At 36.2% G+C, this 13,345-nt stretch overlaps 1 protein-coding gene across 1 annotated transcript; it reads left to right on the top strand.

The window, feature by feature from the left end:
* Positions 1-4,636: 4,636 nt before the first annotated feature.
* Positions 4,637-5,020, top strand: LOC21392573 (receptor-like cytoplasmic kinase 176). The gene has a single exon (XM_010108488.1). It carries the CDS (start codon positions 4,637-4,639, stop codon positions 5,018-5,020), a length of 384 nt encoding a protein of 127 aa, XP_010106790.1.
* Positions 5,021-13,345: the final 8,325 nt, after the last annotated feature.

The following is a 13,345-nucleotide window of genomic DNA, read 5'->3' as shown; positions in this document are numbered from 1 at the left end:
AAGTTGCTTTTGCCTAAATAGTTTTACATTTTAATCTGAGTATTCATGCCCATGTCTTTTTAATCTCTTAGTATTAAAGCCAAACTAAGGAACTTCATTGCTTTGTGACGAAAAGTTGATGGAGTGCTGTTAGTAGTTAGGTGAAGTGGGCTTCACATGAAATAGCCTATTTCCTATCCCTGCATACGTTGATCTTTTTTAGTTGTTTGTTGTCTTTTTCTTCTTTATTTTTTTTTTCCTTTTTTCTTTGTCGGAAGAAATTTGTTGCCTTCCAGACCTCTATACCTCTCCTCTCTTCGTTGGCAACTAAATTATCATTTTACTTTGGGTGTTCTCAATTTTGATTGCTTTTCATGCTAATGCTGTATATGAAAGATCTACAAGATAGTTGTTGGAGAATCTAAGGATTATGTTGGAAACTATTGTTTAGATTGCACTTCAACTTTGTTCTTATACACTTAACCATGTTTCATGAAGTTTGTTTTGATTTTGACCTAACAAGTTATTGACCTTTGAACAGTTGTGTATGTACTTTGATAGTATGTACTTTGTTTGCGGTGTGTACAGCACAATCTCTTTCATATTGCTTCTTATTTCTTTTTTAATAGATTTGCTTGTTTTTCTATTACATTTTCTCTTCTTTCCTTTGTCCTTGCATGAGTACTTGAAGCTTGCTTTTCTAATGACTATTGAGAATGAAATAACACTATTTTTGTTATTCCAGGAATCAAGGGAAGAAATTTGTGCTTTGATATAAATAGTTGTCATTAAGAAGTAAACTTCTTTATTTGTAACATACACTTGCAATTGTCCCCCACACTGAGTTCGCGCCTTGTTTCAACTAGTATCATTAACAAATGGTGGAGTTCGTATATATAAACTAAGAGAAATATCAACCATACAACTAATACATCAAAAACATATCAAAATGGAAACAATTGTACCAAGTCTATAACAAAACAGCAATGAAAACTACATGTCCGCTTAGCAGACAATTCACTTGAGTCATATAAAGTGGATTATTCACTTGAGTCATATAAAGAGGATTATTCACTTGAGTCATATAAAGAGGATTATTATTGTTAATGATATTACACACAATGTTGATTTCATATATGACTAATTATATAACTTACATGGTGGTTTTTTTTTTTTTTTTCATCCAGTCAAAATACATCCGATTTTTAACTATTTTATAGTGCATCAACCTTAACAACTAATACATCAAAAACATATCAAAATGGAATCAATTGTACCATGGCTATAACAAAACAGCAAAGAAAACTACCTGCCCGCTTGACAGACAACTCGCCCAAGTCATATAAGGAGGATTATATGCAGTATATCAAGTTGCAAAAAATAGACGAGTAACAATAAATAGCAATGTGGTTTTATATGTAAGAACATATACGTGTGTGTATATATATGTGTGTGTGCGCGCATATATATATACACAAGAACATATATGTAAACAAAGTAAACACATGAAGTTGAAAATCGTGGGACTGGTTATTTTAGATGGCATTGTTTTCTTATTGATTGATGAGATGGGTTGTGGTCAATGAATTGTTGACTAAGGCTTCGTTCGTTTCGCTGATTCGAGTTTAAAATTCGAGTTGAGATGTGATTGTATGTGAGAGCTTTTTACTGCAGTAAAAAAGTTAGATGTGATTGTTTATGAGAGCTTTTTACTGTAACAAAACTCGAATTCTAAACTCGAATCAGCGAAACGAACAAGGTCTAAGTTAATAGGCTTTCTTTTTTTTTCTTTTTTTTATTAATCAAAATACTCATTTATTCTTGGAATGGTGAATTGTATATGTGATTGCTTTGAAATATTTTTTAAAATCCTTGGTGATCTTTTAATATTAATGAGAATGTATTTGGTTCCCTTTTTTTTCCCCTAGGAGTTACTTATTTGTTTCCTAGAAAACAAAGCTTAAAAGTGGTAATTGATGTGTTCTGTCCTTTTTGTTGGGGGTGAAAAGTGTTCTGCTTGTTTCATGGTAGGTTAATTTTTCATAGATTTGTTTATTTTGCATATAAATTGGGTGAATTTTTGTATGCTCAATTGTCCCTTTCCGGTATTTATTTGGGCTTTGGTATGTGAAAACTAATTCTGGTGATGCGTATTTTATAGTGAAATTCTTGCATTTTTTAGGTCCCTGATTTGCTAGCGAATCCTTGTTGAAATGTCTCTTTGGGTCTTGTTGAAGGGTTTAATTCTAAAAGCACGAACTCGAGTCGCAAATTCTCATCTTTTCAACATTGTTAACTCCTAGAAGCGAGGATAATATTTTGCGGTCCCCTGACATAAAGAGCTTTGGCTTCTCTGAACTCAAAACCATAGGAAATTCTATGCAAGTCTATGAGATTAAGAAAAAAAAGGAATCACGAGGATAATTTTGGAGTTTGAATGTTTTGAAGGACGTAAACTTTTAAATAGGTTGTTACAGTAGAGATCGTACTCCCAATAAGATCAACACAACACTTGACTAATAAGATAGAGATCGTACTCCCTATAAGATCAACACTTGACCCTCCATAGTGGAGATAATTAGCTATTGATAATAGGGGATTTTTAAAAAAAAAGCCATATGTTGCCAAAACTACACAAGAAGGATCAACTGAGTTATGAGAAATTAGAGTGACTAGATATAGCACATTTTAGGTCTTTAGCGTATAAGTTAAACTCCATTATTGGACATGAAAGAAATTAAATTGAGAAATACAGATACTAGACACGCTAGAGGATATTTGAATTGAAGAAATCTGACTTATCAAATTTCGATGACAAAATTTTTTTACAGAGGGGGAAAGTTGTAATATCCAGTTTTCTTGAGCTTCTAGCTTAACTTGTATCATAAGATTTATAAAAATGATTTAGAATGGAATCATTGGATTTTAGTATTTTTATTAGAATGACAAGTATGAGAAATTAGCAATTTATCATTTAATTGATTTATGAAACTATTCCTTGACTAATTAAAAGTAGACATGATTTTAGTTTAGTTGCTATTTTTTTTAATTAAGTGGAAGCTCTAACATGTATGCAAATAGGCGTGCATGTTAGTTATATTATTTTAGTATTAATGTAAAAAAAGAAAAATGATATAGCCGCCATGAAGTTGTCGGTCACTACTCTGGAATATATAAAAAGCAGCTCCATTCTTACTTTGTTGACACTTGCGTGTAGCTTCTATAAAAAACTTGTCATAGTCAGTTATAGGCTATGCCTCCTACTGAGATATTAATAACAAGAAGAGCAAAATTCAATAGCAGTTTGCTTTTCAAGGCTTCCAGTGCGTAGCTTGATGTGGATACTTTCATCATTCTATTTCTTAGTTATTGCTCTGATTTGAGGTAAGTAGAAGTTAAATTTCAACTGCATCACAAGAACGACAATAATTTTAGCGCATGATTTTTATGATTATATGATTTATATGCTCATTGATATGTTTAACTTATAAGCATTCTTGTATGAGATTTATATTATGCACCTGGAGTATTCATCAAGCACGTGATTTTTATAATTATACTATTGTACCCTAAATTTGAGAAATGATATGAAAATGTTAAAGGAATGGTTTTATGAGATTTTTGGGTGAGATTGGATTGGAGACAGGCAATTAAAGATGATGCAGGTCAAATTCTGGAGGAAACAAGAGTTTTTAAGACGGGGCATGATCCATATGATAGAATGGCTTCAATGGAGGCCAATCTAGATGGAGATAAAAATGTTATTAATAAAAAGGTCTCGAGGGAAGTCAATCTCGAAGGAGACTTGATATGATTGTCTCGAAGGAGACTGTGGACCTTATTATTTCTCAATAGAGACTGTCCTGACGAGGACTTGCAGTGTGGGACGCCACACAACGGCATTTGTGGTCCTAGAAATTGATGAAAGGATGTCTACCCGCCCCAAGGAAACCTAAAAATGCGCGCATTATGCTTTATAAAGGCTAAATGGCACAATAGGAGTCACGAGCTCATGCATCATGTCATTGCATGTATAATTTCTGCTTACTGAGCGTGAGCTCATTAAAGTTCTTGTGGTGCAAGTTAGTCATGTTGATGATTAGGCTTGGTAAGAGATTGACTGAGTACAAGATTATGAAGTCTCGTTGACATGTGATAATATGACTTTGGAGATATTTTATATTTTACGATTAAGTGGTGAAAACTATGGTAGTTGAATCATGCTTTAAAGACTCAATAACGAGTTTTGTAGATTATCTATAACAGTTTGATCATGAAATTTTAGAGCCCGTTTAGTTCATGGATTAGAATCATGAGATTAGAACCATTTTCGATTTACGTGTGTTTTTTGTGAGAGAAAATACTGTAGCGAATCATGAACCATAATTCGAATAAGAGAACGAATCCTCTAACCAAACAGGCTATACATTCCGTTGTCTATGACTTTTTTTTAATAATTTTTATTAAATTGAGAAAAGTGCACGAGAAGTAGCACTTTCTAAGTTGGCTGGATATGAATAGATTGATGAACGACCTACTAGGGAAACGTAGGTGCTATTTCATATCTTTTCTTCTCATTATGAATTTCATCTGTTGCTCGAAAGGTCATCTTACTACCAAGAGCGACGTATATAGTTTTGAACTTGTTCTTCTAGAAATGTTATCTGGACAACAGGCTATAGACAAGAACCGACCAACCGGACAACACAACCTAGTGGATTGGGCAAAACCATATCTCACCAACAAATGTAGATTTCTTCATGTCTTGAAGGCCAGTACTCTCTTAGTTTGGACCCCAAAGGCGGCCAACCTTGCACTCCAATGTCTTGCTATAGACTCCAAGTATAGGCCAAACATGGATGAAGTGGTAACAGCACTAGAGCAGCTCCAGGATTCAAAGGACATTCCGAAAGGTGCTCATAATGAGACGTGCAAATCCAGCAGAAGTAGCGCTGCGAATAGTTCTAAAAGTCACTACTCTTATCCTTGGCCATCTAATTCTCTGCTCCGCTTTTCGCTTAGGAGGGGGCACTTTTTTTAGTGTATTTATGACTTGAGAGAGACTTTAGGCAGATTGTCAAGATTTTGAGAATTCAAATTCAAGCATTGTATTGTGGCAAAGAACATGCAAACACAAGTGAGCTAACTTTTTTCTGAGTGCTTCTCAAAATTAAGAAAATGTGGACTTGTTCTTTTAGAGTTTAACTTGAGTATAATTCTTAAATTGAATTTGAGTTATAATTTGAGTTGAACTTGTAACTTGAGTTTGTGTTTGGTTGTGTACATTTGAGTTATGGTTTGAGATAATAATCTTTTTGAGTTTGTGTTTGAGTGAGTCAAAACTTGAATTTGTATTTAGATAGTATTTTAATAAAAATTCAATGCTAATGAAAAATTTTAATAGGGTATATGGGTCGGGTTTTATTCGTCTTTTCGTTGTCAACGCATAAAAAAATCATCTCAATCAGAATTAAAACGAAAAAGTTATAGCATTTTTAAGAATAGAAAAAATACTGTTCATTAATTTGAGTTGGAGTTTCTGAACTCGAGTTGAAGGAGAAACTTGAATTCGAGTTTGAGTCCTAAACTCGAGTTTAAACTTAAAAGAACATGAACTCGAATAAAGTTGTAACTCGAGTTGGCTTTTTTTGAGTTTTTCACTCAAAAGAACAAGCCCGTAAATTCTTGATATGTGCTTGAAAATTGTTTATTGCACTTGGAAATGAGAAAATTTAGTTAGTCAGGCTTGTATGAAATTGTTACCGTCGAGTATTATAGTTTCTGTCTTACATGTTAATCAAATAACATTACTTGAAAATTAATATGGAAGTTAAATTTTTATCTTTGTGAAAATGTTGTATAATTATCTTTATGAAACAGACACGTTAAAGGAATCATAAAAATAATTGGGGTTCTTGTTATTTGTCATACTATTTTTTTCCCCTTTTAAATGTACTCTACTCAAATTTTTTTAATCAAATTAAACTTTTAAGAATATAATAAATCATTAAAATAAACTAATTTGTAAAAAAAAAAATTTTGGATCTTCATTTTATTAAAAAATGAAAAGTAATTAATACACATGTATACCATATGGTTTCAACTAGTGGATGATTTATCAAGCTCAAGTTAATGCTCATTCTTAAAATTTAGAATTCGCTACATCATTATGGACGTTTTATGGAAAAAAATGCAAAACTACCCTTTTATTTTGATAATATTTCTATTATTGACCTTTTAATTATAACCTCCCTTTAATGAGAACAGATCAACTAAAACAAATTAAAAACAAAAGGGACAACACTAAACACGAATGTAATAGATTTCACATTAATATTTAAGGGTCGATTTATAAACATTTCACTTTACTTTTATTTTTATTTTTTTGCCAAATGAATTATTATATCAAATATCATTTTTTAAGGGAAAACATCAACATTAACCCTACTACATCATATAATATCGCAATGACTCAGAGTGTTCAATAACACGAAAATTCTCTATATGGATAGATACACATTTAAGTATTTAACGAGTGTTAGAATGTCGTCATTGTTGATTTTTTTTTAATCATCAAATCATGCATATTCAATATTCATAATGATCATAGTTTGTTATACTATTTATTATTAAAACTACATACTCTTGACTCATAAACATTATTTGAATCACTAAAACATGCAACAAAACACTACTATATATGCACATTGATCGTCACAATCTCAAAATGAAAAAAAGTAAAGGCCCGTGAACCGTTATTTTTGGAAAAAAAAAAGTAGTGCCTTAATTCATTTCTCTCAATATATAAAGATGAGATTACATAACAATACTTAATTTAAAAATGAATTACCAGTGAGTAAGAAATAGCTCAACCAAAAAAAAAGATTAATCGTGCTAATATGAGCATATATTTCTTTTACAAGATAAAAATATCTAAATTATCACAACCAATATTTAGCGCATGAGATCATCAATGTCTTAAATAAATGAATTCTTCACGATTTCCATATTTTCTTTCCATTACAGCTTGAGTGCATGTTTCAATAAAATATGCCAATTAAGCCAAGCAATCTATTGAGCACGATTACATGTCACGAGTGTTTTTTTTTAGGTATCATATATGAGATTATTTTAGGTCAGACCGAGCATGATATGATGAAATAATCGAGTTAGGTTGGGCTCTTGTTGTGGGCACGATGCGCTATTAAGCAACTCGCGAGCATAATTTATATGTAACACAAACACGATGAATATTATTCATAAAATAGTGATTATTTAGTTGTATATATATAGTACATTTGATGGACTTTCTATTACTATTAATAATCAAACCTTTATGTCGCCTAGTTCATTGTGTATACGTCTCTTACAAACATAATCTCTTTTTATCAAGATCTTACCTTACCCACTACATTATCGAACACAGTGACCCCCAATTCCTGCAATAAATAATAGAGTCCTTAATCTCTCTATGACCTTGCCCTCTAACGAAACATTATGCACGTAATAATACAAAATCATGGTCAAGTCTTTCTTTAACTCCTTCTCTGCTCTCTTCTGCCCTCTGTTGCTCTTCATTTCACCTCATGGTCAGCCTTAATTTCACTCTTGATCTTTCTATCTCCTTCTCCAAATACCATTCCTTTTAACTTTTGTAATTACTTATAAAACAATATTCTCTTAAGGGTGCATTTGGTTGCAATGAGAGAATGATAATGATAATGAGAATGAGAATGGTAATGGTAATGGTAATGGAACGGAAAAGAAAATTAATTCATTTGTTTGGTTGTAATTTTAAGAATATTATGAAATGGAATATGAATATTTTCTTGTTGACAAACCCTTATGTTACATAAAACAGTAATATTTTATATATCAATATAATTAATATAATATATAAAATGTAATGTAATATAATATAATAAAATTATTATGTAATATATTATATAACTATGATATAGAATATAAGATGGTTAATATAATTATAATATTATAAAATTATCTAACAAACAATAATATTCCAGTTATAATATAACTAAAAGTTACAACTATATTATATTATACTATAATATAATATTTATAATTCACTACTATAGAATTTTTGTTTAACAACAGCCCCAAATTGTCGTTAAAAAAATTTAATGACAATTGCACAATTGTCGTCTTTTTAAGTGTCGTTATAACTATATCCCTTTTAATGACACTTAAACAATCTACGTTTAACAACATTCATTTTAGCAACTGCTGTTAAAAGTGGCTAGTCACAACCGAGTTTTTTCTTTGTTTAGTAAATATTTGACGACAATTGTCTACCACGACAACAAAATGTTTTTTTTCTTTTTCATTCCTCATTTCCTTATCGTCCCCCCAAAAAAAAAAAAAAACAAAAAAAAAAAAAAAAAAAAAAAAAATTACAGTAAATACATAATTTATAAGAGTTATCATTTTATAGATGCTATTTGAAACAACTTTACATGTAAACGTATGAAGTATAATGAAACTAAAAGTTCTCCGTTTAGTAGAGAAAATACTAATAAAAGCATAGACAAAAGGTTTATAATTTGAACAAGTTTTGCATGAATCATAATCGCATGGCACCAAATCTAAAATTAAAACTAGATTTCGCTATTTCTCAATAACTAGAGAGAACTTTGATGAATTTCACTCAGGCACATCCGTTAACGGCTTCAACGATATTATTTGCCCATTCTACCCAAATTTCCTCGATGTTCCATTGTGAATTAGTTTGTCTTCCATCGAACTGCACTTGAACAAACCAAAATTTATGCAATTTTGGTATTAGGTAATAACTTGAAACGTCAAAAAAACATTACAATATTCACTTTAGCTCTGTCATATATGTAATAGAGATAATGATGTTTTAAATTTTAAATTGTAAATAACTGTAATTAGATTTTCTGTTTGACTTTTCTAGATTAGATTTAGTTTTCCTGATTTCTCTTACTCAGCAGATTCTGTTGTATATTATAAATACACCTTTTCAATCAATGAAAAGCAAGCCATTAAATTCCCACCATTCTATTTGCTTATATGGTATCAGAGCCAGCCGGTCTCTTTTTTTTTTTTTTCCTTTCTTTTTCTCACCGCCGGCAGCCCACCTCTCTTCTCGGCTCCCCTCTCTCTTCTCATCATGGCTGAAGAAAATACCCAAATCACCATTCCTAACACTCAGGACCCTACAAAGCCTCTCACTCTCGTCAATATCTCCAACGCCAACACTGTGAAACTCACGTCAACGAATTATCTCTCATGGAAGCTGCAAATTGAGGCCCTTCTTATTGGCTACGACCTCTTCAAATTCATTGATGGCTCTCATCCAGCTCCTTCTCCAACAATTCGTGTCAACAACGCCGACGCTTCGAATCCGGACTACCTTACTTGGGTTCGTCAAGACAAACTCTTGTTTGGTGCCTTGGTCGGCTCTCTTTCCTCCTCTTTAATTCCACTCATCCAACAGGCGGCCGCTTCCCGTGATGTGTGGCAGATTTTAGAAAATACTTACGCTCATCCTACTCGAGGCCACATCAAGCAAATAAAAAATCAAATCAAAACTGCTGTTAAAGGTTCCCAATCTATTTCTGAATATATGCAGGTTATTAAATGCCGCTCCGATGAACTGGCTGCTCTTGGAAAACCTATGGATCATGAAGATTTTATTGAGAAAATCCTTGATGGACTTGGTGATGACTATAAGTCCATAATAGATATTGTTGAGGGACGCGATACACCGATTTCTTTCGATGAGCTCCATGAAAAATTGATTAACCGAGAATTATCTCTCCGCCAAACTCAAGTGAATTACTCTCCCCTTCCTGCCTCGGCTAATGTCGCCACTGGTCACCCCTCTTCTGGCCAGCGCTCCTCCAACTCTCGGTCACACTGGTCGCCAGCTTCCGCCAGTCCACAGCCACCGTCTGCAGCCTCTTTCCACCGTCTGCAGCCTCTTTCGTCTCTGGATCCTAGTGTCCACGACACCCTTACCTTGGCAAGTGCCAAGGTTGCCACACCCAGGGCCATACGGTGTCCCAATGTCCACTGTATCAGCTCGTTCTGACTGCCTCGTCACATCAGCAAGCCTTCCGGCCCTCGACACCTTGGCAACCACATGGCAGCCTCGGCCTCCACACACTCAATGGCAGCCCAAAGCCAACGTCGCCACTGCTGCAACACCATAATCGCCCACATGGTTATTAGACAGTGGTGCATCCCATCATGTCATTGCCGACCTCAACAATCTCTCGCTTCATACTCCTTATGATGGTCCTGGCGATATCGTGATTGGTGATGGTACTGGCTTACATATAACTCACACTGGTTTTACATCCTTACCCACATCCTCTCATACCTTTAACTTACAGAATGTTTTGTGTGTTCCAAATATGAAACGCAATTTGATTTCTATATCTCAATTTTGCAAATCTAACAAAACTTATGTTGAATTCTTACCCATTTCTTTTCGTGTGAAGGATCTAGTAACGGGGGCAACACTACTGCAAGGGCAAACTAGGGATGGTGTTTATGAATGGCCGGCCTCTTCCTCCACTTCCGCTCCTTTACTTGCTTTTTCTAGTGTCAAAGCCTCTCCTTCTGATTAGCATAATCGTCTGGGACATCCGTCCGCGTCTATCCTTAGGCACATTGTTTCAAATTTTAAATTGGATTTAGCATCTACTTTCTCCCGTTCGTTTCATTGTAAAGATTGTTCTTGCAATAAAAGTAATAAATTACCTTTCTCAACCTCTTCTCTTGTTTCCTCATCTCCTTTGCAACTTATTTTCTCGGATGTGTGGACTTCCCCTATTCATTCTATTGACAATTTCAAATACTATGTTATATTTGTGGATCACTTTACTCGTTACACCTGGCTTTATCCACTCAAACGCAAATCAGATGTTTCTACCATCTTTCAGAGATTCAAACCTCTTGTCGAAAATTTCTTTCATAAGAAAATTGTCACTTTATACTCTGACAATGGGGGGGGGGGTTTTTGCTGCGCTGAGGGGGGGGGGGGGGGGTGGCAATACACCGGTCTCTCTTCCTTCCTCGCCACACATGGTATTTCTCATCTCACATCACCACCACATACTCCGGAACATAATGGGTTGTCTGAGCGTCGTCATCGTCATATTATTGAGACAGGTCTTGCTCTTCTTTATCGTGCGTCCATGCCAATATCCTTTTGGTCATATGCATTTTCCACTGCCACCTACCTCATCAATCGTCTCTCTACTCCTACAATAAATATGTCCTCTCCTTATCAGAAATTGTTTGGGTATCCTCCCAATTACTCCAAACTTCGTGTTTTTGGGTGTCTCTGCTACCCCTGGCTTCGTCCGTACACATCTCACAAACTTGATCCTCGGTCTACTCCGTGTATCTTTCTTGGTTACTCACTCACTCAAAGTGCTTACTTGTGTTACGAACCCTCCACCACCAAAATCTACATATCCCGTCATGTTCATTTTGTCGAGTCTGTTTTTCCTTTTTTCGGTCTCCAACTCACACTCCCTCGTCCCGACGAGACCACTAGCTCCACGTGGCTTTCGATCCCTCTTCTTCTACCGGCCTCCGACACACCATCCCCGGCTCGTTCTTGTGCCTCAACCCCCGAGGCCTCTGTGAACCCACCTTCCCTGTCCTCCACATCTTCCCCGGACCCAACTCCTTTGCCTCAGCCACCCGAATCGCCACCTGACCTACCTCAACCCACTGCCGAACCCCCCGCACCCCCCTCTCATATGGTCGCACCTCCTAGCTCACCACCCCCACCAGCTACAACTTCTCGGGACTCTCCGGTCATCACTCGCTCTCGCAATAACATCCACAAGCCTATCCAGAAACTTACCCTCTCCACTCAGCTAGCCCAAGAAGTTGAACCCTCCACCGTAACCCAAGCCATGAAGGATCGTCGATGGTGTCAGGCCATGTCCGAGGAGTTTGATGCCCTTGTCCGCAATGGCACTTGGGAACTAGTTCCTCCGGAATCCGCTCAGAACATAGTGGGATGTAAATGGATTTTTCGCATTAAACGCTTACCTGATGGCTCTATTGACAGGTACAAAGCACACTTGGTTGCTAAAGGGTTCCATCAACGTCCCGGTGTTGATTACCATGACACATTCAGTCCTGTGGTCAAACCGACTACTGTTCGACTTGTCCTCTCTATTGCGGTCAGTAAGGGTTGGATTCTTCGTCAACTCGATGTCAATAATGCATTCTTACAGGGCTCTCTCTCTGAGGATGTCTACATGGCACAACCACAGGGTTTTATTGCTACTGATCGCCCTACTCATGTCTGCAAATTGAGGAAGGCAATCTATGGTCTCAAGCAAGCTCCTCGTGCTTGGTACCATGAACTTCGTCAGTTCCTGGTCACCTCTGGTTTTCTCAATTCCTCTGCCGACTCATCTCTGTTTATCTGCAACACTGGTGATGTTACTCTATATCTCCTAGTCTATGTTGATGATATAATTATTACAGGAAACAACACGATTGCAGTTCAGCGATTTATTGACATTCTTGCCAAGCGGTTCTCTCTGAAGGACCTTGGTCCTCTGACGTATTTTCTTGGTGTTGAGGTTATCTCTAATCCATCGGGACTGGTTCTCTCTCAGCGGCGCTACATTACTGATCTACTTGCTCGCACCAACATGACAGATGCTCGTCCAGTAACCACACCCATGGCTACCACGCCTACTCTAACTCTGCAATCCGGCAGCGCTCTTTCAAATCCCACAGAATATCATACCATGGTTGGTAGTCTTCAGTATTTGTCCTTGACACGCCCAGACATTGCTTATGTCGTCAACAAACTATCTCAGTTTATGCATCGGCCCCCAAATGATCATTGGAATGCGGTCAAGCGCATCCTTAGTTATCTATGCGGCACCATTGATCATGGTATCATGCTTCATCATCGCTCCACACTTGCTCTCCATGCATTTGCGGATGCCGACTGAGCCGGAAACAAAGATGATTACACCTCCACCAGTGCTTACATAGTGTACCTTGGCCGCAATCCTATATCGTGGAGCTCAAAGAAGCAACGCACAGTTGCTCGGTCTTCCACCGAGGCAGAATATCGCTCCGTCGCTGCCACTGCTGCAGAATTGCGCTGGATCTCATCCCTCCTAGGTGAACTCGGGTTTTCTTCCTCACAACAACCGATCATCTACTGTGATAACGTGGGTGCTACAAATCTCTGCTCCAATCCTGTGTTTCACTCACGCATGAAACATGTTGCACTTGCCACTTCATCCGTGAACAGGTTCAAAATGGAGATCTTAGAGTTACGCATGTTGCTTCAACTGATCAGTTAGCCGACACACTCACTAAACCTCTACCT

The sequence above is a fragment of the Morus notabilis genome, unplaced genomic scaffold (genome assembly GCF_000414095.1).
Source record: "Morus notabilis unplaced genomic scaffold, ASM41409v2 Scaffold1023, whole genome shotgun sequence".
Taxonomy (NCBI): Eukaryota; Viridiplantae; Streptophyta; class Magnoliopsida; order Rosales; family Moraceae; genus Morus; species Morus notabilis.
The sequence above is the reverse complement of the archived record's forward strand: the minus strand, read 5'-3'. Positions and strand labels throughout refer to the sequence as shown.

Bases quoted from the DNA above. Each gene is read 5' to 3' on its own strand.
- LOC21392573 (XM_010108488.1), top strand. From the start codon at position 4,637: ATGTTATCTGGACAACAGGCTATAGACAAGAACCGACCAACCGGACAA.